Consider the following 18110-nt stretch of genomic DNA (forward strand, 5'->3'; position numbering starts at 1 on the left):
CGAGTTGCTGAGCGCCGGCAGGCGGGGCCGGGGCGGCCAAACCAATGCGATGGCCGGGGCGGAGTCGGGCGCTCTATAAGTTGTCGATAGGCGGGCACTCCGCCCTAGTTTCTAAGGATCATGTCTGCGAGTCAGGATTCCCGGTAAGAAAGGCATTTGCAAGAGATTGTGGCTGCTTATTTTGCCGCCCCCTTCCGACGGGCCGGCCGGGGGTAGCTGAGAGGCCCACCAGGGTTGCGGGAGAAACCGAGCCGGGTGGGGGGAGGGTCCGACCTGGAGGGGCGAGGGGGAAGATCCACGGCCGACGCGGCCACCAGGTCGAGGCGGAGGGCAGGGACAGCCCGGCTAGGGTCAGGCGTGCGAGGTCTGTTACGAGGCCTCGACCCCAGGCGGTGCTTTGCGCGAAGCCCTGGCGCTGAGTGGCGAGACGGGGTCGCGACCTGGCGTGGGAAAGAAAGGTGGAGGCGGCCGCCACTATGTGTGGCCCAGAGCCGGCAGGTCCGCTTGCCTCCCTGTGCCGGGGGAGGGACGGCGCGCGGGGTTCCGGAGCATTCTGACGGTACCACTCGCGAGAGGCGGGGGTGCCTGGTCCTTAGATCCAGTCACTTCGTCGCGGCTAAAACACGGGTCGGGGAGAAGAAACCGGCCGTTCAGTGTGCTGGTTTTCTTGACGGCCAGGACTGAGCCTAACCCCGAGGAGCGGCCGCGTGAGGCACCAGGAGCCCACCCGGCGCCGGGCGGGCGGGTCCATTTTGCCGCACAAGCCGGGCTATTGGCAAACTGCGGATGGGCAGGTCCACCTTCCTTCGGGGGTGAGCGGCCTGAGGTATGGGAGGGCGACGCTACTTCGCGACGGGGGCGGGCGGGATGTGGATTGTTCCATGGAGGGGTGGGAGACGCCGCCGGGTGGTCGAGGGAGCGAGCACATGGTGGCCTGAGGCGTTCCCCTCCCCCAGTCTGCTTCGCTTCTAAGTGTTGTGCAATCTCCCCCTTTGCTAGCTCGGCTTGGGCTCATTGTGCGCGAGGCCGCCACCGCCCGCGGCCTCCCACATCCGGGCAACGCGAGGGGGGGCTTCGGCTGGAGGGAGTGGGGGAGGGCGCGGGCGGGATGACGTGGGGGGAAGGGGATGTCCTACCCTCCGATCTGGGAGGTGAAGGGCGGGACTTCCAGCGCGCTGGTGCTGCGGTGGGAGGTGCACGCGCTTGGGCTTTAAGCGGCTGGGTCGGGCCCACGTGGACCCGGCGGCAAGCACCACCTCTGGGTACCGTGAGCGCGGCGGCACGCCTGCCAGCCTGTCTTCAGAAAGGGTCACCCCCTTATGTCGGGGGTGGCCTGGCCTGAGCCGCTGCCTGCATGGGGCAAATGCCTCAGTTTTATAGAAACTCCTCCTTTGGGTACTTTTTGGGAGCTGGTGGGAGTTGGATCTGGGAGAGCAGGTTGATGGCATCATGCAGGCCACTCCTGACAGAGCCCGGCTGTCAGGATTTCTGAGTGCTTCGGTCGGGCAGGGGACAAAACTTGTGCTTTAAACCAACAGATCCAGAGACAATGGCCCCGATGGGATGGAGCCCGAAGGCGTCATCGAGGTGAGACTGGAGAAATGGAATTCTGTCCTCCCCCATTACAACTTTCAGCCTTACAGTTGTATAGAGTTAGAGTGGCCTCTTGATTGATTTCCCAGACCATCTAGAAGCAGCTGGTTTCCCTAAAGGGAGGAGGGGTTGTAAGCTCTGAGGCTTTTGTTAGTAGGCACCAGATTCTGTTTGCTCTGAGACTACAGCTCAGCTCCACCTTTTCCATGACTCAAGCTTTAATTTCTTTGCATCCCCTAGAGTAACTGGAATGAGATTGTTGACAGCTTTGATGACATGAACCTCTCGGAGTCCCTTCTCCGTGGCATCTACGCCTATGGTTTTGAGAAGCCCTCTGCCATCCAGCAGCGAGCCATTCTACCTTGTATCAAGGGTGAGACCTCTCAGTCCCAGAAGACATTGTGGACTGTCCCTGACCTGGGTAGAGTGGCATCTGGTTGGTGATGCCCATCTCATATCAGCCAGGGACAAAGCAACTCCTTGTTCATCCCAGCTTGGCTTTTGATCCGTGCCCATGCCTGGTTCATGCCTTGGACACATAGGTTTCCTTTAAAGAGGTGGTATTGTAGCCAGCTTATACTTGCATCTACAGCCATGTTTCTAGTCCAGCTTGGTGTGCAATACTAGATGAGTTAATAACTGGTCCTTGTTTCTGATCTGGTTCCCATTGTGTAACTGTGTTGATTGGGAAGGTAGTTTGTGAGCCATGAAATGCTTGGTTCATTGGTTGCTTATTGACCTCATTAACCTAGGACTTGAATATCCCAAAGGGTATGCTCTTTACCACATTCAACTCCTAATTTATTTGTTTAGGTTATGATGTGATTGCTCAAGCCCAATCTGGGACTGGGAAAACGGCCACATTTGCCATATCGATTCTGCAGCAGATTGAATTAGATCTAAAAGCCACCCAGGCCTTGGTCCTAGCACCCACTCGAGAATTGGCTCAGCAGGTAAGAGTGGCTTCTATTCCCTCCTTAAGGGCTGATTTAGGGATGATGAGTATAATGCAAGGACCAGAGAAGTCTTCTCTGATCACCACCTTGGGAGGAAGACATGGGTGCCCTAACACTCTCAAGACCTGCTGGGCTAATTAAAAGCTATTTCTTAACCCAAACGTAACCATTGCTTCCTCCACCCATTTCCTGACTCAAATGCGAAGGCTGTTGGGTGAAGCCTGGCTGGCTGGGCAAGTTTGACTGTGTTCTGAATAAGCACCTTCACTATGGGCTAAGAGACACCTTGGTGGTGGGGGTGATCTTACAGTAGTCAGAGCAGATGGACAGTCCTTTTTTCACCCTTGCTTAATGGCCAGAGCTGTTTCATGCCTGGGGCACACACAATTCTAATGCTGGACTTTTTCCTGGGTCATGCTGCAACACTGATGTCAGAGCATGTTTTTAAATGTTCTGTGGTGGGCGGGGGCAGTGATTATTCTGGGTGTGGATAATGTAAGAAGTTAGAGCAGAGCTCCATTCTAAGGCACTTGGCTCTCAGTTTTCTCAGAGTGAACATGCCTCGTGGCTTGGGTCCTGTGGCAGGAGTGCAACAGGACATGGATATGCATCACCTGTTCTATAAAACGGGTTGCTGGCTGGGTGCGGTGGCTCACTCCTATAATCCCAACACTTTGGGAGGCCAAGGCAGGCAGATCACTTGAGATCAGGAGTTGGAGACCAGCCTGGCCAACATAGTGAAACCCCGCCTCTACTAAAAATACAAAAATTAGCCAGGCATGGTAGCGTGTGCCTTTTATCCCAGCTACTCGGGAAGCTCAGGCAGGAGAATTTAACCCAGGAGGTGGAGGTTGCAGTGAGCTGAGATTGTGCCATTGCACTCCAGCCTGGGCAACGAGCAAAGCTCTGTCTCAAAAAAAGAAAAAAAAAAATGGTTGCTGCGTGATGAGGCAGTTGGTCAAATTAGTTTTCAGAAGGTTAAGGGTTCTAAATATCTAGAGTAAGAAACTGAATTAATTATCTGAGCGGCCTCATTGTGAATCACTGTACACTCAGGAACCAGACTGAGTTGAAATCCTGTCTTTGCCACCTATTGACAGCACGATCTTAAGTGGATTTTAGCCTCTGCCTGTTTCTCAGCTGAATGTGAGTTTAATAGTGCATGCCCCAAAGTTGTTGGTTAGGAATCAATACATGAAAAACATTTAAGAATGGTGCCGGGCACAGTGGTAGCTGACATATGAGCATCTGCCTCTCTCTGCTCAGATACAGAAGGTGGTCATGGCACTAGGAGACTACATGGGCGCCTCCTGTCACGCCTGTATCGGGGGCACCAACGTGCGTGCTGAGGTGCAGAAACTGCAGATGGAAGCTCCCCACATCATCGTGGGTACCCCTGGCCGTGTGTTTGATATGCTTAACCGGAGATACCTGTGTGAGTAATTCAGTTCTCCAATCCCCTGGGTCACTTTGCTCTTGTGCACGCTTTTCAGTCTTTCAGCGTAAGCCAGAGTCATTCCCAAGGATGCTGGTTTCTCTCTGGGGGAAGAGCTGCTCTGTGATGGAGCCCATGCGTGTCATCTGAGCCTCTGGCTTCCCTGCCAGTGCAGCCCTGGCAGTGTCCTACTTCCCAGGGCTGTTGTCTGCCTGGCGGGAAGGTCCTGGGCAAAGGATCAGTCTTTGTACTCTGAGAGCAGACTACTTGGCCCCTCTCTGTTTATCAGCGAAGTTGGATATATCTCTCCCACATTTCCCTAATTATATGCTATATATTGGCTTTTTTTTTCTTCTCTAGCCCCCAAATACATCAAGATGTTTGTACTGGATGAAGCTGATGAAATGTTAAGCCGTGGATTCAAGGACCAGATCTATGACATATTCCAAAAGCTCAACAGCAACACCCAGGTGAGGACAGTCTTGCTTGAATAGCTGATGATTCTTGAAAAATAGCAAGTGCCAGGGGAACCAAATACTGGATTCTTGTCTTGAGCCTTTTTATGCATCTGCTTCAGTTTTAGGTGTGGCTAGGGAAGGGAGCAGGCCTCAGGAAGGAACCAGCACTCTAAGACTGGCCTTTTTTCCCACTAGGTAGTTTTGCTGTCAGCCACAATGCCTTCTGATGTGCTTGAGGTGACCAAGAAGTTCATGAGGGACCCCATTCGGATTCTTGTCAAGAAGGAAGAGTTGACCCTGGAGGGTATCCGCCAGTTCTACATCAACGTGGAACGAGAGGTGGGGCCCAGTGCAGGAGGCGGGCCTGGTAGTGAGTTGTTGGGTATAGCCCCTGACTGATTTTTGTCCCCCAACCTCCAGGAATGGAAGCTGGACACACTATGTGACTTGTATGAAACGCTGACCATCACCCAGGCAGTCATCTTCATCAACACCCGGAGGAAGGTGGACTGGCTCACCGAGAAGATGCATGCTCGAGATTTCACTGTATCCGCCATGGTGTGTTTGCCCGCTGCCAGCCTGTTGTGGGTCTGCCCGTCAGAAGTGTCCTACTTGAAGCCAAGGTTCCTGGAACCCATGTGCCTACCTGGTCTGCTGCATATTTGTTTTCTCTTCCAGCATGGAGATATGGACCAAAAGGAACGAGACGTGATCATGAGGGAGTTTCGTTCAGGCTCTAGCAGAGTTTTGATTACCACTGACCTGCTGGTGAGTAGAGGGAACTGATAGGAAAGGCAGAAGGGAGGATCCAAGGTGATTCCCTCTCCAAGGGGACATCAGTGCCTCTCAGGAAAGTAGCAGCTTGGAATAGAATCTGGCATGCCTAAGGCCTTTGGGGAACTGGGATGCTTATTTCCTCTGCCTTCCTTGGCTGCCCACATGGATGCCTAAGTGTCTTCCCTCCGGGACAGAGTGTCCTCCGTGCACATGCTGAAGAGTTGTCTTTCTTGACGTAGGCCAGAGGCATTGATGTGCAGCAGGTTTCTTTAGTCATCAACTATGACCTTCCCACCAACAGGGAAAACTATATCCACAGGTAAGCGTAGATCTGGAACACTCCCCTACCCCTTCACACCTGGCCCTCCCTGGGCTTAAAGCTCCTGATATTCCTCATCCCCTTCCTTGTTTTCCAGAATCGGTCGAGGTGGACGGTTTGGCCGTAAAGGTGTGGCTATTAACATGGTGACAGAAGAAGACAAGAGGACTCTTCGAGACATTGAGACCTTCTACAACACCTCCATTGAGGAAATGCCCCTCAATGTTGCTGACCTCATCTGAGGGGCTGTCCTGCCACCCAGCCCCAGCCAGGGCTCAATCTCGGGGGGCTGAGGAGCAGCAGGAGGGGGGAGGGAAGGGAGCCAAGGGATGGACATCTTGTCATTTTTTTCTTTGAATAAATGTCACTTTTTGAGGCAAAAGAAGGAACCGTGAACATTTTAGACACCCTTTTCTTTGGGGTAGGCTCTTGCCCCAGGCGCCGGCTCTTCTCCCAAAAAAAAAAAAAAAAACACTAATCCATTTCCCTAACCTAGTAACCTCCAGATCCCAGAGGCTCTCCTCACCTCAGCTGAGCTTTGAAAGTGATTCAAGGGACTATGTCACTCAGCCTCATTTGCTGGACCAAATCTGGAGGGAGAACCCCTAAAACCCCTAAGTGAGGTTGCCCAGGGGGTTGTCCCCAGGTGGGGGGAAGCAGGGGAGAGAAAATGGTAGCCATTTTTACATTGTTTTGTATAGTATTTATTGATTCAGGAAACAAACACAAAATTCTGAATAAAATGACTTGGAAACTGCCTGTTTGGGCTTCTCATTTCTTACCTCCCCTTCCCTCTCCCACCTGCTACTGGGTGCATCTCTGCTCCCCCCTTCCCCAGCAGATGGTTACCTTTGGGCTGTTGCTTGCTTGTCACCATCTGAGTTCCCAGACCCTGGAAAGCCATGTTCCCGGCTCTGAGAATGACAATGCTGACTGGAGTGCTGCCCCTCTGTAGAGGGCTGGGTGTGGATGGTCACAAGCCCCTCACATGCCTCAGCCAAGAGGAAGTAGTACAGGGGTCAGCCCAGAGGTCCAGGGGAAAGGGGAGTGGAAACTGATTTCCCCACCGAGGGAGGGGCCTGTACCTCAGCTGTTCCCATAGCCACTTGCCACAACTGCCAAGCAAGTTTCGCTGAGTTTGACACATGGATCCCTGTGGATCAACTGCCCTAGGACTCCCTGTTTGCACCCATGTGACACTGTTGACTTTGCCCTGATGAAGCAGGGCCAACAGTCCCCTAACTTAATTACAAAAACTAATGACTAAGAGAGAGGTGGCTAGAGCTGAGGCCCCTGAGTCAGGCTGTGGGTGGGATCATCTCCAGTACAGGAAGTGAGACTTTCATTTCCTCCTTTCCAAGAGAGGGCTGAGGGAGCAGGGTTGAGCAACTGGTGCAGACAGCCTAGCTGGACTTTGGGTGAGGCGGTTCAGCCATGAGGCTGGCTGTGCTTTTCTCGGGGGCCCTGCTGGGGCTACTGGCAGGTAAGGAGGAAGGAGGCTGAGGGGAGGGGGCCCCTGGGAGGGAGCCTGCCCTGGGTTGCTAACCATCTCCTCTCTGCCAAAAGCCCAGGGGACAGGGAATGACTGTCCTCACAAAAAATCAGCTACTTTGCTGCCATCCTTCACGGTGACACCCACGGTTACAGAGAGCACTGGAACAACCAGCCACAGGACTACCAAGAGCCACAAAACCACCACTCACAGGACAACCACCACAGGCACCACCAGCCACGGACCCACGACTGCCACTCACAACCCCACCACCACCAGCCATGGAAACATCACAGTTCATCCAACAAGCAATAGCACTGCCACCAGCCAGGGACCCTCAACTGCCACTCACAGTCCTGCCACCACTAGTCATGGAAATGCCACGGTTCATCCAACAAGCAACAGCACTGCCACCAGCCCAGGATTCACCAGTTCTGCCCACCCAGAACCACCTCCACCCTCTCCGAGTCCTAGCCCAACCTCCAAGGAGACCATTGGAGACTACACGTGGACCAATGGTTCCCAGCCCTGTGTCCACCTCCAAGCCCAGATTCAGATTCGAGTCATGTACACAACCCAGGGTGGAGGAGAGGTAAAGCTAAAACTGGGGGATGAGAGGGGAGGGAGGCAGGACTGGATATAGGCTCAGAGGGAAGAAGGAAGAGGGGACAGGGAACTTTGGCTGGCATCGCATGCAGTCTTGTGACCTTCCAATCTTTAACTTCCGCAGGCCTGGGGCATCTCTGTACTGAACCCCAAAAAAACCAAGGTCCAGGGAAGCTGTGAGGGTGCCCATCCCCACCTGCTTCTCTCATTCCCCTATGGACACCTCAGCTTTGGATTCATGCAGGTATAGCCATGACCTCAGTCTCACCCCTCACTCAGCCTCCCGGCGCCCCACCCCTCCCAATCCCACACGCTACTCCTTCCTCTGTGGAGAGGGATACCACCTGCGCCCTCCTCTTCGCCTCACAGGACCTCCAGCAGAAGGTTGTCTACCTGAGCTACATGGCGGTGGAGTACAATGTGTCCTTCCCCCATGCAGCACGTAAGTAACCTCCTTCCCTTTCTCATTGCTACCACTAGACGCCAGGGTTCCTGAAAGGACTAAGCTGGGGCCAGGGAGGTGGATAGGATCTGACCCTTCCTCACTCCTCCAGAGTGGACATTCTCGGCTCAGAATGCATCCCTTCGAGATCTCCAAGCACCCCTGGGCCAGAGCTTCAGTTGCAGCAACTCGAGCATCATTCTTTCACCAGCTGTCCACCTCAACCTGCTCTCCCTGAGGCTCCAGGCTGCTCAGCTGCCCCACACAGGGGTCTTTGGGCAAAGTAAGACCTACCTACTCCTTCCCTCCTAGAATCCTCCCACTGCACTGAAAACCCCTTCCCCAGGCCCATAAGCCACTCATCTCTCTTCTTAACCCCCCAAATCTCGCCGTCCCAGCTTGTCATGGCTACAGGGCAGCTTTCTTTCCATCCTCTACAAGACTCTGCCAGTGTCCCCCTTTTATCACTGCTGAGTCACTGTGGTGAGCTCCTCACCAATCTCCTACTCCCCAGCATCCCCCCATTCCCTCCTCCCACCTTTATCCCAACCAGCATGTCACTGCAAACACCTACCTGCCCTATCCTTCCGCCAGGTTTCTCCTGCCCCAGTGACCGGTCCATCTTGCTGCCTCTCATCATCGGCCTGATCCTTCTTGGCCTCCTCGCCCTGGTGCTTATTGCCTTCTGCATCATCCGGAGACGCCCATCTGCCTACCAGGCCCTCTGAGCATTTGCTTCGAACCCCAGGGCACTGAGGGGGTTGGGGTGTGGTGGGGGGGGGGGTGCCCTTATTTCCTCGACACGCAACTGGCTCAAAGACAATGTTATTTTCCTTCCCTTTCTTGAAGAACAAAAAGAAAGCCGGGCATGACGGCTCATGCCTGTAATCCCCGCACTTTGGGAGGCTGAGGCAGGTGGATCACTGGAGGTCAGGAGTTTGAGACCAGCCTGGCCAACATGGTGAAACCCTGTCTCTACTAAAAAATACAATTAGCCAGGTGTGGCGGCGTAATCCCAGCTGGCCTGTAATCCCAGCTACTTGGGAGGCTGAGGCAGAACTGCTTGAACCCAGGAGGTGGAGGTTGCAGTGAGCCGTCATCGCGCCACTGAGCCAAGATCGCGCCACTGCACTCCAGCCTGGGCGACAGAGCCAGACTGTCTCAAATAAATAAATATGAGATAATGCAGTCGGGAGAAGGGAGGGAGAGAGTTTTATTAAATGTGACGAACTGCCCCCCCCACCCCCCGCCCAGCAGGAGAGCAGCAAAATTTATGCAAATCTTTGACGGGGTTTTCCTTGTCCTGCCAGGATTAAAAGCCATGAGTTTCTTGTCATGTGCCTTTCTATGCCTTCCATGGCTGGGTCTCAGGGAGCCGGAAGCAGCTGCTGAGGAGGGATGAAAATGTCAGTGTGTGACGATGCCTCATGGGTTCACCCCCCAAAGCCTGGCACAGCTGGTGTTGGGTCTGCCGTGCCTCCCTTCCTTCCTCCTCTTGGGGCCACTGGCTGCTCCAGTTCCCCATCCCTGGCAAGCCGGTAGAGCCATTCATCCCCGCAGCCTTTTTCCTGACCCTCGTACAGTTTCAAATGCAGCAGACAGCCAAAGCAATGAGTGGGGGGCTGTGGAACTTCATTCTCAAAGGCAGCGCCAGTGGCTCCTGAGCAATGAGAATGTCCTGTCCTGTCCACCATATTCAGGGCCAGCAGAAGAGCCCGATTAAACCCTCGCAGCACCTGGGATGCTCCTAGCTCACCTGCAAGGGGTTGAATCAAACCCTCGCAGCACCTGGGATGCTCCTATCCCACCTGCAAGGGGTTGAATCAAGAAGGAGCAGTGGGTACTCTGACCTCCACTGGGGGCTCCTGGGAACAGCATGCCCCCCAGATAGGGCCACCCGCCAAGCCTAACTTCATGCCCCCAGTACTTGAGGTGAGGAGTGTCACTCTCAGGACAGCCAAGGTCCAGATTCTAGAAAGGGCCTCCCAGATGGCCACAGCCTGCACCAGCAGTGAGCGCCAGTCCCACCCATTACAGCTGGCTATGGCGCAATCCCTGGGAGCCAGGATGAGCAGCACCCCCCAGCCGTAGGAGCCCCAGGAGGCTTCCGGCCTCCAAGGCCCAGAGACTGCCCCACAAGGGCAGCCCTCACCTGGCAGGGCCCCAGCAGCCCCACCTCTGCCTGCAGACATCCGTGTGACCTTGTAGACTTTGGAGGGGGGCCGCCAAAGGGCTGATCCACAGCGGAATGACGCACGGGTGGGCACCGTGGGTTGGCGTCCTGGCGGTCGGTAACGAAGCACAACGCCCCCACCAGGTAGTCCAAGGTGCCCTTTCCCAAGCAGCGCTGCAGGGTCCACTCGGCCTCGCCGAAGTCTCTGCCCAGCACGTGGTGCGCCCTCGGGCCAGGGGGGAGGGGGCGAACCCCGGGACTGCCTCGCCAGGCCTCGGCTCCCCGGAGACTCTTGGGGGTCTGGGCCCCAAGGGTGATTCAGGTGCTGCCCTTCCCCGACCTGGGCTCGCCTCCCCCACCTCCTCCTCTGCTTCACTGTCCCGGGCCCAGCAGTTGCCGGCGCGCTCATGCTCCGAGGCCTGAGCCAACCGGAGGCGAGACAAGCACAGGGCCCTGCGCGCAACCCGGCACCTAAGGAGGCCTGCCGGGTGCAGACTCTCCTGCTCCCACCGGCGCCCTTCCCTCTAGAGACGCTGAGAGAACGGGAGCTAGTAGCGCCCCCACCCAACGCCACCTCGGAGACTCGGCCTCCTTCTTTCTCAACTTCGAACAATACAAAGTGTGCTAGGACAAGACAAGATGGCGCCCAGCAGGAGGAGCGGAGAAAGGCAGGGGTGTAAATCTGGCTTCCAAACTGGAAGCGTCAACAAAGGCGTGGGAGGTCTAACTGCGCAGGCGTGCAGCTTCGGCAAGCTTTAGAATTCCAACAGCGCGTCCAAAACGTGGTCCCTGACTGAGACTTATTTTACGCCACTAGAGCGAGGGTGGGTAGCGTCAGAAAGAGCGGGGAGCACGGGGCGGGCCAGCTTCGCCGCGGGAAAAGAACGGGAGGCGGAGTGTCCGCAGCGCGCACGCGCAACGAAAGTCCATGGCGGTCTGGAGAGACTGGCGGAAGCTAGCTTTGCAATATGGCGGCCGAGGCGGATGGACCGCTTAAACGGCTGCTCGTGCCGATTCTTTTACCTGAGAAATGCTACGACCAACTTTTCGTTCAGTGGGACTTGCTTCACGGTGAGTTTTATTCAGCATCCGATCCAGTCCTACTCGAGTGACCGTGGGCCCTTAGTCCAAGGCTTAATCGGCGACTAAGTGACGGCAGTGACTGCCGCCATGCCGAGCTGGACGGAAGTCACTTCTGAGAAGGGCGGAAGTGTCTCGGGGTCCTTAGAGGGAGGACACCATATTAGTGCCAGTGGGGAAGTCACCGGGTGGAATTACTTCTTTGTGGAGTTTGTGCTGTAGCGACAATGAAAAACGGAAGAGTCAACTTTTATAAAACAAAATAAAAATTAAGTCAAATCATGCCAACCTTTATTAGATCGCTAGCAGGGTTAAACTTAATTCAAAGCCCCTGATGAATCGGGCCTTCATTGCACCCCCAAAGGCTCCGCCACCCTGATTGCTTTCTTTCCAGCCTCCAGGTTTGCTCATAGTCTGATTTCGGAATAATTTGCCTCCCTTCCTTTTTCTGATTGCGAGACAGCTCCACAAGGCCCACCGTCAGACCGCTTGGGAAGCATCAGTCTGCCCCTGTCAGTTCATGGTACCTCTCTTGAGCTCGTGGGGCACTTTGTTTTAGCCGCATTCATGACCCGTGAGAGTCAGACTCCCACTAGACCAAGCTCCTTGAGGGGAAGGCTTCAAGGCTAGAGAAGTTGTGGATGGCCAGGGCATAAAAGCAAGCCCTGAAAGGGTAAGGTTTAGTCCCTGAGTAGGGGCCAGGGACAGTCAGAGTTTCAAGAAAGAGTGGTATGGGGCGGGCACGGTGGCTCACGCCTGTAATCCCAGCACTTTGGGAGGCCGAAGCGGGTGGATCACCTGAGGTCAGGCGTTCGAGACCAGCCTGGCCAACAGGGCGAAACCCCGCCTCTACTAAAAATACAAAAAATTAGCCGGGCGTTGTGGCAGGCGCCTGTAATCCCAGCTACTCGGGAGGCTGAGGCAGGAGAATCGCTTAAACCCGGGAGACAGAGGTTACAGTGAGCCTAGATCGTGCCATTGCACTCCAGCCTGGGCAACAAGAGTGAAACTCCGTCTCAAAATTAAAATAAGAAAAAAAAATGGTATGAAGACTTGTCTTTGGAGAGAAGACATGTGAAATGGGGCACCCACTGGCCCAGAGAAGGGAAATAAAGGATCAGAGACCTCTTGGGCATTTCTCAGCTTTATATGGGGAAGCAATGGAGAGCCGTGGAGGTCAAGCCAAGTTTGGGTGTTAATTTATAGGGAATGGAAGATTGGATGTGGGGGGTGGTAGGCATCGGAGAAAAGCTGTTTTGGAAAGTAACAGTCTGGGGCCCGGTGCGGTAGCTCGAGCTTATAATCCCAGCACTTTAGGAGGCTGAGGCAGGTGGATCATCTGAGGTCAGGAGTTCGAGACCAGCCTGGCCAACATGGTGAAACCCTGTCTCTACTAAAAACACAAAAATTAGCCGGGCATGGTGGTGTGTGCCTGTAATTCTAGCTACTTGGGAGGCTGAGACAAGAGAATTGCTTGAACCCAAGAGGCAGAGGCTGCAGTGGGCTGAGATTGGGCCATTGCACTCCAGCCTGGGTGACAGAGCAAGACTCTGTCTCAAAAAAAAAAAAAAGTGTGGTGGTTTGGAGCAGGAAGGACCAGGACTTTCTCACTGCCCTCCGCCTCTCCTCTCCCCAAGACAATGCGAGACCCTGGTGTAGGTAAGGGGGCTCGGGGAGAGCCCACAGGAGCTTCAAGCCCTGGCCTGGGTTTCAGACATCTCCTGTCTGCTTACCCTTTTTTCTCTCCTCAGTCCCCTGCCTCAAGACTCTCCTCAGCAAAGGCCTGGGGCTGGGCATTGTGGCTGGCTCACTTCTAGGTATGTCTCTTATCTTTCTTTCCAGCTGTTGGGTTGGGGTGGAGGTGCTGAGAGGCCATCAACTGTGTGGGTGTTCGTTCTATAGCTGTTGTGTTGCATCCCAAAGAATGGAGAGTCCTCAGTCCTACTTTTCTCATCTTTCCCCTAGTAAAGCTGCCCCAGGTGTTTAAAATCCTGGGAGCCAAGAGTGCTGAAGGGTTGAGTCTCCAGTCTGTAATGCTGGAGCTAGTGGCATTGACTGGGACCATGGTCTACAGCATCACTAACAACTTCCCATTCAGGTGAGGGGCCCACCCTTCCACCCCAAGAGTAATACCCACAACTCTAATGGGGATTAAGGTGAAGGAGGTTACAAGGCAGGAAAGTGGCCGGGCCCAGTGGCTTGCGCCTGTAACCCCAGCACTTTGGGGGGCCGAGGCGGGTGGATCACCTGAGGTCAGGAGTTCGAACTGGACAACATGGTGAAACCCTGTCTCTACTAAAAATACAAAATTAGCTGGGTGTGGTGATGGGCACCTGTAATCCCAGCTACTTGGGAGGCTGAGGCAGGAGAATCACTTGAACCTGGGAGGCAGAGGTTGCAGTGAGCCAAGATTGCGCCACTGCACTCCAGCCTGGGCAATAAGAGCGAAACTCTGTCTTAAAAAAAAAAAGGGGGGACGAGGGGCTAGGAAAGTTTTAAGCCCTTTTAGAAACCTAATCATCACCAGTGGAGGTGATCTTGAGAAGGGGTGAGCAACCCAAGAATGGCCACGATTCAGAATGAGCCAGTCCCGTGTGGGGGCTGTAGAGAAGCGTGATCAGAACATGGTGTCCCTGGATGGATGGGCTATGGAGGCTTTCCCTGCCTCTTTCTAGGCCCACCTTTCTTCCTCCCAACTCTTGACTCTGCAGCTCTTGGGGTGAAGCCTTATTCCTGATGCTCCAGACGATCACCATCTGCTTCCTGGTCATGCACTACAGAGGACAGACTGTGAAAGGTGCTGGGGACTTACCCAAGAGCAGGCTGTGTGGTTCCTGGGAACCCTGCTGGGAACTCAGGTCTGGGAAAGCCAAATGATGTGGGGAGATTGACAAGGACTCCTGTCTCCCCACCCCTAGGTGTCGCTTTCCTCGCTTGCTACGGCCTGGTCCTTCTGGTGCTTCTCTCACCTCTGACGCCCTTGACTGTAGTCACCCTGCTCCAGGCCTCCAATGTGCCTGCTGTGGTGGTGGGGAGGGTGGGTACCAGGAGCAAGGGACAAGATGTTGGGGGGGCAGGGTGGAGGGGAAGAGTGGAAGATCAAAGTGTGGGGGTGTTGGACTTGGGGGAGCATGGGAAGAGCTCAGGTGACAGAGCCAAAGGTCTCAACTCCTCCCCTAGCTTCTCCAGGCAGCCACCAACTACCACAATGGGCACACAGGCCAGCTCTCAGCCATCACAGTCTTCCTGCTGTTTGGGGGCTCCCTGGCCCGAATCTTCACTTCCATTCAGGTGAGTGCAACATCTTCCTTCTAGAAGGCACTAAAACCTCGTCTTACTTCTCCCAGCTAAGGGCCAAAGCTGCCCCATCAGGAACCTTTGTCCATAAGGAAACCGTTCTTGAGCTATGCTGAAGGGTAACCCTGGCTCTGTCTCTTGCAACCAGGAAACCGGAGATCCCCTGATGGCTGGGACCTTTGTGGTCTCCTCTCTCTGCAACGGCCTCATCGCCGCCCAGCTGCTCTTCTACTGGAATGCAAAGCCTCCCCACAAGCAGAAAAAGGCGCAGTAGAGCCAGCTACTGGAGTCATTCCGTTTCCACTCATTCGCCCAACCTCAGGGTTCTCCCCATCTGAGCCAGGACTTACTCATCCTCCATTCCTCTGCACTTGCAGACTTTCTGAGCCAGGGTTTTCTTTTAGTGGAAACAAATGGTTGATGGATCCAGATCCTTAGAAAAGGAGAGGATGGGGGTAGAGTCTCCCAAGCCAAAATTTTGACATCTGAGTGCTTTCATAAGCCCTGTACATGTACTATTAATTCAGTCATTCAGCCAAGCCTCCTCCTCTAGCAGCAATTTCCAGCTGTTTAACACTATCCTGGGCAAATGTTTTACCCTGTTCTCCAGCCTCCCTGCTTCCCTTCTGGCCCTGGAAGACCGAGTCTGGACGGCAGAGTGGAGGGACTGGGAGGCTGTGGCTGCCTCCCTCCCTCAGCCCGGCTGGGACTGTCTCCCGGACCCCAGTGCTGGGGTGGGGGAAGGGGGACGGAGAATGACTCAGGCAGGGCCCCAGGGTGGGGTGAGGAGGTTCCTGCTCTGGCAGGTCTAGGCGGAAGGGAGTGGAGATGGGGCTGGTTCCTGCTGCAGTGAGGGGAACAGATGGGACAATAAAGACTGGAGACTCAGTTGAATAATACAAAACTGTTTAATACTACCAAAAATATAATTGTATGTTGTGCGGCTCTCCCTGGCTATCATGGGAGGACTGCAGGCTGCCTCTGAACTGTAGTCCAACAGGAGAAAGGGTTGACAGCCTGGGGTAGGGGATGCTGCTGGATTAAAAAAGGAGGATGAGGCCCGTCCGCTGAGGTCTGCGTCCATGAGGGTTAGAGGTGGGTTAGGGGCATGGGGGCACCAGAAAGGGGAGGGTTGTATGGAGTGGGAGAGCCAGGGGGCAGGTAGTGGGTATAGGTGGGCAGCAGCTCCCCCTGGAGCCTAGGGTCACTCTGAGGGAGGGAGCACGGTGAGGGGGCTTCCAGTTTGCAGTGGGAAGAGCTGCAGAGAGAAACAAGAGGTTAGAGGGCACTTCCCTGGGTTGGAGGTGAGTCTGGGCAGACAGGGTAGAGCGTGCCACCCACCCAGCCCTGGCTACCCAGCCTGCTGGGCGCAGCAGGCATGGAAGCCGACCCCGGGATGGAGAGCCCGCGGCCCTGTTGGGGCATGCTCGGGAGCGGGCTTGCGTGCTGCACGGCTGTTTTCCTCTTGGGGAGTCAGGCCAGGAAAGGGCAGAATGAGCTCGGCCTCTCCTTGCCCTGGGGGCTGGGAGAGGAAGCTGGGTCACACACAGGCCAGAAGCACGGGGGAAACGGGGCATCTAACTAGGACACAGTCGCATCCAGGGGTCAGTCACCTGACCCTACAGGGCCACCACCTTCAGACTGAGATGCAAACGCCCTCTGGGAGAACCCTGACCCGCCCCACCCTACACAGGCCCGGGAGGTACTGGGCCTGCGCCCGCCACACCTTGGCCGCGAGTGGCCTCTGCTTGGGTGGGCTCCCGTCCTCCGGCATCCGCCCCCACCAAGGCTCCAGAAGAGGGGCGCATGGGCCTCCGTCTTCGGCCCGCTTCCCAGGCACTCACCCATAGCTGCCGGGCAGGTAGGCTGTCGAGTAGCTGGGGGGTCTGTACCCAAAGCCTCTGCTCGGTTGGGTGGTCACGTACCCCGGCCCCCAGAGCGGGCCGCCGCTGGCCAGGTTGCCTCTTCCCTGTCCGCAGCGGGAAGGTCCGGCGCCCGAGCTCTTGGCCTTGCGCCGAGGCCGGTACTTGTAGTCGGGGTAGTCGCGCAGGTGTCGGGCGCGGAGCCGCTTGGCCTCCTCCACGAAGGGCCGCTTCTCGTCCTCGTCCAGCAGCTTCCACTGCGCGCCCAGGCGCTTGGAGATCTCGGAGTTGTGCATCTTGGGGTTCTGCTGCGCCATCTGGCGGCGCTGAGCGGAGCTCCACACCATGAACGCGTTCATCGGCCGCTTCACCTTCTCCAGGGGCAGCGCCCCGGGGGCCGCGGGGCTCCCAGCGCCCTCCCGCTCCTGGGGTCCCGAAGGTGAGGAGGCAGCAGCCGTGGCAGCCGGAGGCTCCAGGCTCCAGGCCTGGTCCTGTGAGGAGCCTGGTAGCGCCATGGGTTGGGAGAAGCCTTAAGAGGGCGTCTTGAATGCCCTCCCCTCAACGTGAAGCGTCGATCCTGAAAATGGAAAGGTCTTCCCAGTCTGGAGTCGTTGCCGAGGAACTTGGGTCCTTAGAAAGTGTATTGTATCCCCAAGCCCAGAGCTTAAACCGGAGCCTTTGCTTCCAACCTGTTCGGCACACTTTGGGAAGAGTCGAATGCAAAATCCGCTGTCTGGTGCCCCGGCACTGAAGAGGTGCTCTGAGGCCTACTGACTGGGGGACCCCCCGGTCCCTCTCCCCGACCCGCAGCTGCGATCAGACCGACCTTCCGTGGAGGGGGTAAACCATAAACCCCTTTGTGGTCTCCGGAGTTCCGACAGCTGCCAGGTGCGGATACCGCAGACCTCTCCCACCTGGGCTCAGCGTTTGTGGCAGGCGGGCCAGACCTGGGAACAGCTTTTAAAGACTGACTCCGCCCCTGTCCCTCCCATAAGACTGCACCTCCTTCAGGGCGCCAACATCCGCAGCCCGTAGGTAAACCCAGGTGTCCTGTTTGTCCCAGCCCCCAACACCCTCAGGGTGCCACAGCCTCCGCTCCCCCCCCCCCACCCAAGACCTGATGTCAGGCCTTCCAGCCTGTTGCTGATTGCCTCCCCTCCCTGAAGCACAGGCAATTTAAAGCCAATTCTTTCCACAATGGGATCAAACACAGGGGGATGAAGTGCCCTCGGGGCCCGAGTTGTGCTGAGAGGAGCTTGGGAGCATCCCGGACCACCACCCCAACCCCTTTCCTGGTGCCTGTTGCTCCTCAAATCCCAGACCTGCCCCTGGGGCAAGAAGGGCCGAGGAGGGAGACCATTTTTGTTTCCTGAGTCATTCCAGCAGGTGCTTGGGCCGTGATTCAACCCCTTTCCCAAGTGAGAAAACTTAAGCCCTCCCAACTCCAGTCCCTAAACCTATATTTCTCCACTGCTATTGAATTATGGCAAGTTTTAGCTTCAGTCGTCCAAGTCATGAGGCGGGAGCCAGGAAACCCAGGACAACTCCCCAAGTTAAGAGGTCTGTGATGCGCATGCCGGAGAAAAAGCCTGGAGCCAGAACAGAACACCACCAAGGCTG

At 55.8% G+C, this 18110-nt stretch overlaps 5 protein-coding genes and 3 non-coding genes across 18 annotated transcripts; 6 read left to right on the forward strand and 2 right to left on the reverse strand.

Moving 5' to 3' along the window:
- Positions 1-7: 7 nt before the first annotated feature.
- On the forward strand, positions 8-6295 carry EIF4A1 (eukaryotic translation initiation factor 4A1). The gene is made up of 11 exons (XM_019013058.4): positions 8-143; positions 1539-1587; positions 1834-1966; positions 2407-2546; positions 3816-3984; positions 4345-4454; positions 4638-4781; positions 4863-5000; positions 5121-5210; positions 5459-5538; positions 5636-6295. The coding sequence occupies exons 1-11, from the start codon at positions 121-123 to the stop codon at positions 5778-5780; spliced, it is 1221 nt and encodes a 406-aa protein (XP_018868603.1). The 5' UTR covers positions 8-120; the 3' UTR covers positions 5781-6295.
- LOC115931336 (small nucleolar RNA SNORA48) lies at positions 2001-2135 on the forward strand. Its single transcript, XR_004067843.1, has one exon. It is a non-coding gene; the product is annotated as a small nucleolar RNA SNORA48 (small nucleolar RNA).
- Positions 4103-4244, forward strand: LOC115931365 (small nucleolar RNA SNORD10). The gene has a single exon (XR_004067868.1). It is a non-coding gene; the product is annotated as a small nucleolar RNA SNORD10 (small nucleolar RNA).
- On the forward strand, positions 5249-5385 carry LOC115931333 (small nucleolar RNA SNORA67). Its single transcript, XR_004067840.1, has one exon. It is a non-coding gene; the product is annotated as a small nucleolar RNA SNORA67 (small nucleolar RNA).
- A 577-nt stretch (positions 6296-6872) lies between the features above and the next one.
- On the forward strand, positions 6873-9414 carry CD68 (CD68 molecule). Of its 2 annotated transcripts, none has more exons than XM_004058505.5 (6): positions 6873-7021; positions 7105-7622; positions 7761-7880; positions 8006-8078; positions 8191-8361; positions 8673-9414. In XM_004058505.5, the coding sequence occupies exons 1-6, from the start codon at positions 6973-6975 to the stop codon at positions 8804-8806; spliced, it is 1065 nt and encodes a 354-aa protein (XP_004058553.2). In that variant the 5' UTR covers positions 6873-6972; the 3' UTR covers positions 8807-9414. The 2 variants fall into 2 exon arrangements, with proteins under 2 accessions (XP_004058553.2, XP_055223357.2); XM_055367382.2 differs by having other exon boundaries at positions 6879-7021; positions 7186-7622.
- Positions 9223-11677, reverse strand: MPDU1-AS1 (MPDU1 antisense RNA 1). 7 transcript variants are annotated; one of them, XM_019013065.3, is made up of 3 exons: positions 10255-10886; positions 9835-9886; positions 9223-9466 (listed from the first exon to the last, which is right to left on the reverse strand). In XM_019013065.3, the coding sequence occupies exons 1-3, from the start codon at positions 10658-10660 to the stop codon at positions 9424-9426; spliced, it is 501 nt and encodes a 166-aa protein (XP_018868610.1). In that variant the 5' UTR covers positions 10661-10886; the 3' UTR covers positions 9223-9423. The 7 variants fall into 7 exon arrangements, 4 of the variants coding, with proteins under 4 accessions (XP_018868610.1, XP_063556658.1, XP_055223364.1 ...); XM_063700588.1 differs by having other exon boundaries at positions 9223-9463; positions 10255-10660; XM_055367389.2 differs by having other exon boundaries at positions 9223-9463; positions 10231-10660.
- MPDU1 (mannose-P-dolichol utilization defect 1) lies at positions 10486-15532 on the forward strand. Of its 4 annotated transcripts, XM_004058502.5 has the most exons (7): positions 10486-11322; positions 13083-13148; positions 13297-13429; positions 14043-14128; positions 14250-14368; positions 14512-14622; positions 14777-15532. In XM_004058502.5, exons 1-7 carry the CDS (start codon positions 11220-11222, stop codon positions 14900-14902), a joined length of 744 nt encoding a protein of 247 aa, XP_004058550.1. In that variant the 5' UTR covers positions 10486-11219; the 3' UTR covers positions 14903-15532. The 4 variants fall into 4 exon arrangements, with proteins under 4 accessions (XP_004058550.1, XP_018868605.1, XP_018868604.1 ...); XM_019013060.4 differs by lacking the exon at positions 14250-14368 and having other exon boundaries at positions 11180-11322; positions 14043-14189; XM_019013059.4 differs by having other exon boundaries at positions 11180-11322; positions 14250-14622.
- Positions 15518-17417, reverse strand: SOX15 (SRY-box transcription factor 15). Its single transcript, XM_055367387.2, has 3 exons — positions 17317-17417; positions 16473-17067; positions 15518-15886 (listed from the first exon to the last, which is right to left on the reverse strand). Exons 2-3 carry the CDS (start codon positions 17003-17005, stop codon positions 15718-15720), a joined length of 702 nt encoding a protein of 233 aa, XP_055223362.1. The 5' UTR covers positions 17006-17067; positions 17317-17417; the 3' UTR covers positions 15518-15717.
- Positions 17418-18110: the final 693 nt, after the last annotated feature.

Source organism: Gorilla gorilla, chromosome 19 (genome assembly GCF_029281585.2).
Source record: "Gorilla gorilla gorilla isolate KB3781 chromosome 19, NHGRI_mGorGor1-v2.1_pri, whole genome shotgun sequence".
Lineage (NCBI taxonomy): Eukaryota > Metazoa > Chordata > Mammalia > Primates > Hominidae > Gorilla > Gorilla gorilla.

What these genes read in the sequence shown, in the direction of transcription:
- EIF4A1 (XM_019013058.4), top strand. Translation starts at nt 121, where the DNA reads ATGTCTGCGAGTCAGGATTCCCG. An exon ending in AGCTCAACAGCAACACCCAG is followed by an intron (nt 4,455 to 4,637) that starts GTGAGGACAGTC and finishes TTTTCCCACTAG; the next exon opens with GTAGTTTTGCTGTCAGCCAC. An exon ending in AGGGAAAACTATATCCACAG is followed by an intron (nt 5,539 to 5,635) that starts GTAAGCGTAGAT and finishes CTTGTTTTCCAG; the next exon opens with AATCGGTCGAGGTGGACGGT.
- MPDU1 (XM_019013059.4), top strand. Translation starts at nt 11,220, where the DNA reads ATGGCGGCCGAGGCGGATGGACCGCTTAAACGGCTGCTCGTGCCGATT. An exon ending in TGTGGCTGGCTCACTTCTAG is followed by an intron (nt 13,149 to 13,296) that starts GTATGTCTCTTA and finishes TCTTTCCCCTAG; the next exon opens with TAAAGCTGCCCCAGGTGTTT. An exon ending in CAGAGGACAGACTGTGAAAG is followed by an intron (nt 14,129 to 14,249) that starts GTGCTGGGGACT and finishes CCCCACCCCTAG; the next exon opens with GTGTCGCTTTCCTCGCTTGC.
- SOX15 (XM_055367387.2), bottom strand. Translation starts at nt 17,005, where the DNA reads ATGGCGCTACCAGGCTCCTCACAGGACCAGGCCTGGAGCCTGGAGCCT. An exon ending in TACCTGCCCGGCAGCTATGG is followed by an intron (nt 15,887 to 16,472) that starts GTGAGTGCCTGG and finishes TTCTCTCTGCAG; the next exon opens with CTCTTCCCACTGCAAACTGG.
- MPDU1-AS1 (XM_055367388.2), bottom strand. Translation starts at nt 10,660, where the DNA reads ATGAGCGCGCCGGCAACTGCTGGGCCCGGGACAGTGAAGCAGAGGAGG. An exon ending in GGCTGCTGGGGCCCTGCCAG is followed by an intron (nt 9,887 to 10,230) that starts GTGAGGGCTGCC and finishes AACCCCTTGCAG; the next exon opens with GTGGGATAGGAGCATCCCAG. An exon ending in TTTGATTCAACCCCTTGCAG is followed by an intron (nt 9,467 to 9,834) that starts GTGAGCTAGGAG and finishes ATCCCTCCTCAG; the next exon opens with CAGCTGCTTCCGGCTCCCTG.
- CD68 (XM_004058505.5), top strand. Translation starts at nt 6,973, where the DNA reads ATGAGGCTGGCTGTGCTTTTCTCGGGGGCCCTGCTGGGGCTACTGGCA. An exon ending in CAACCCAGGGTGGAGGAGAG is followed by an intron (nt 7,623 to 7,760) that starts GTAAAGCTAAAA and finishes TAACTTCCGCAG; the next exon opens with GCCTGGGGCATCTCTGTACT. An exon ending in GTCCTTCCCCCATGCAGCAC is followed by an intron (nt 8,079 to 8,190) that starts GTAAGTAACCTC and finishes TCACTCCTCCAG; the next exon opens with AGTGGACATTCTCGGCTCAG.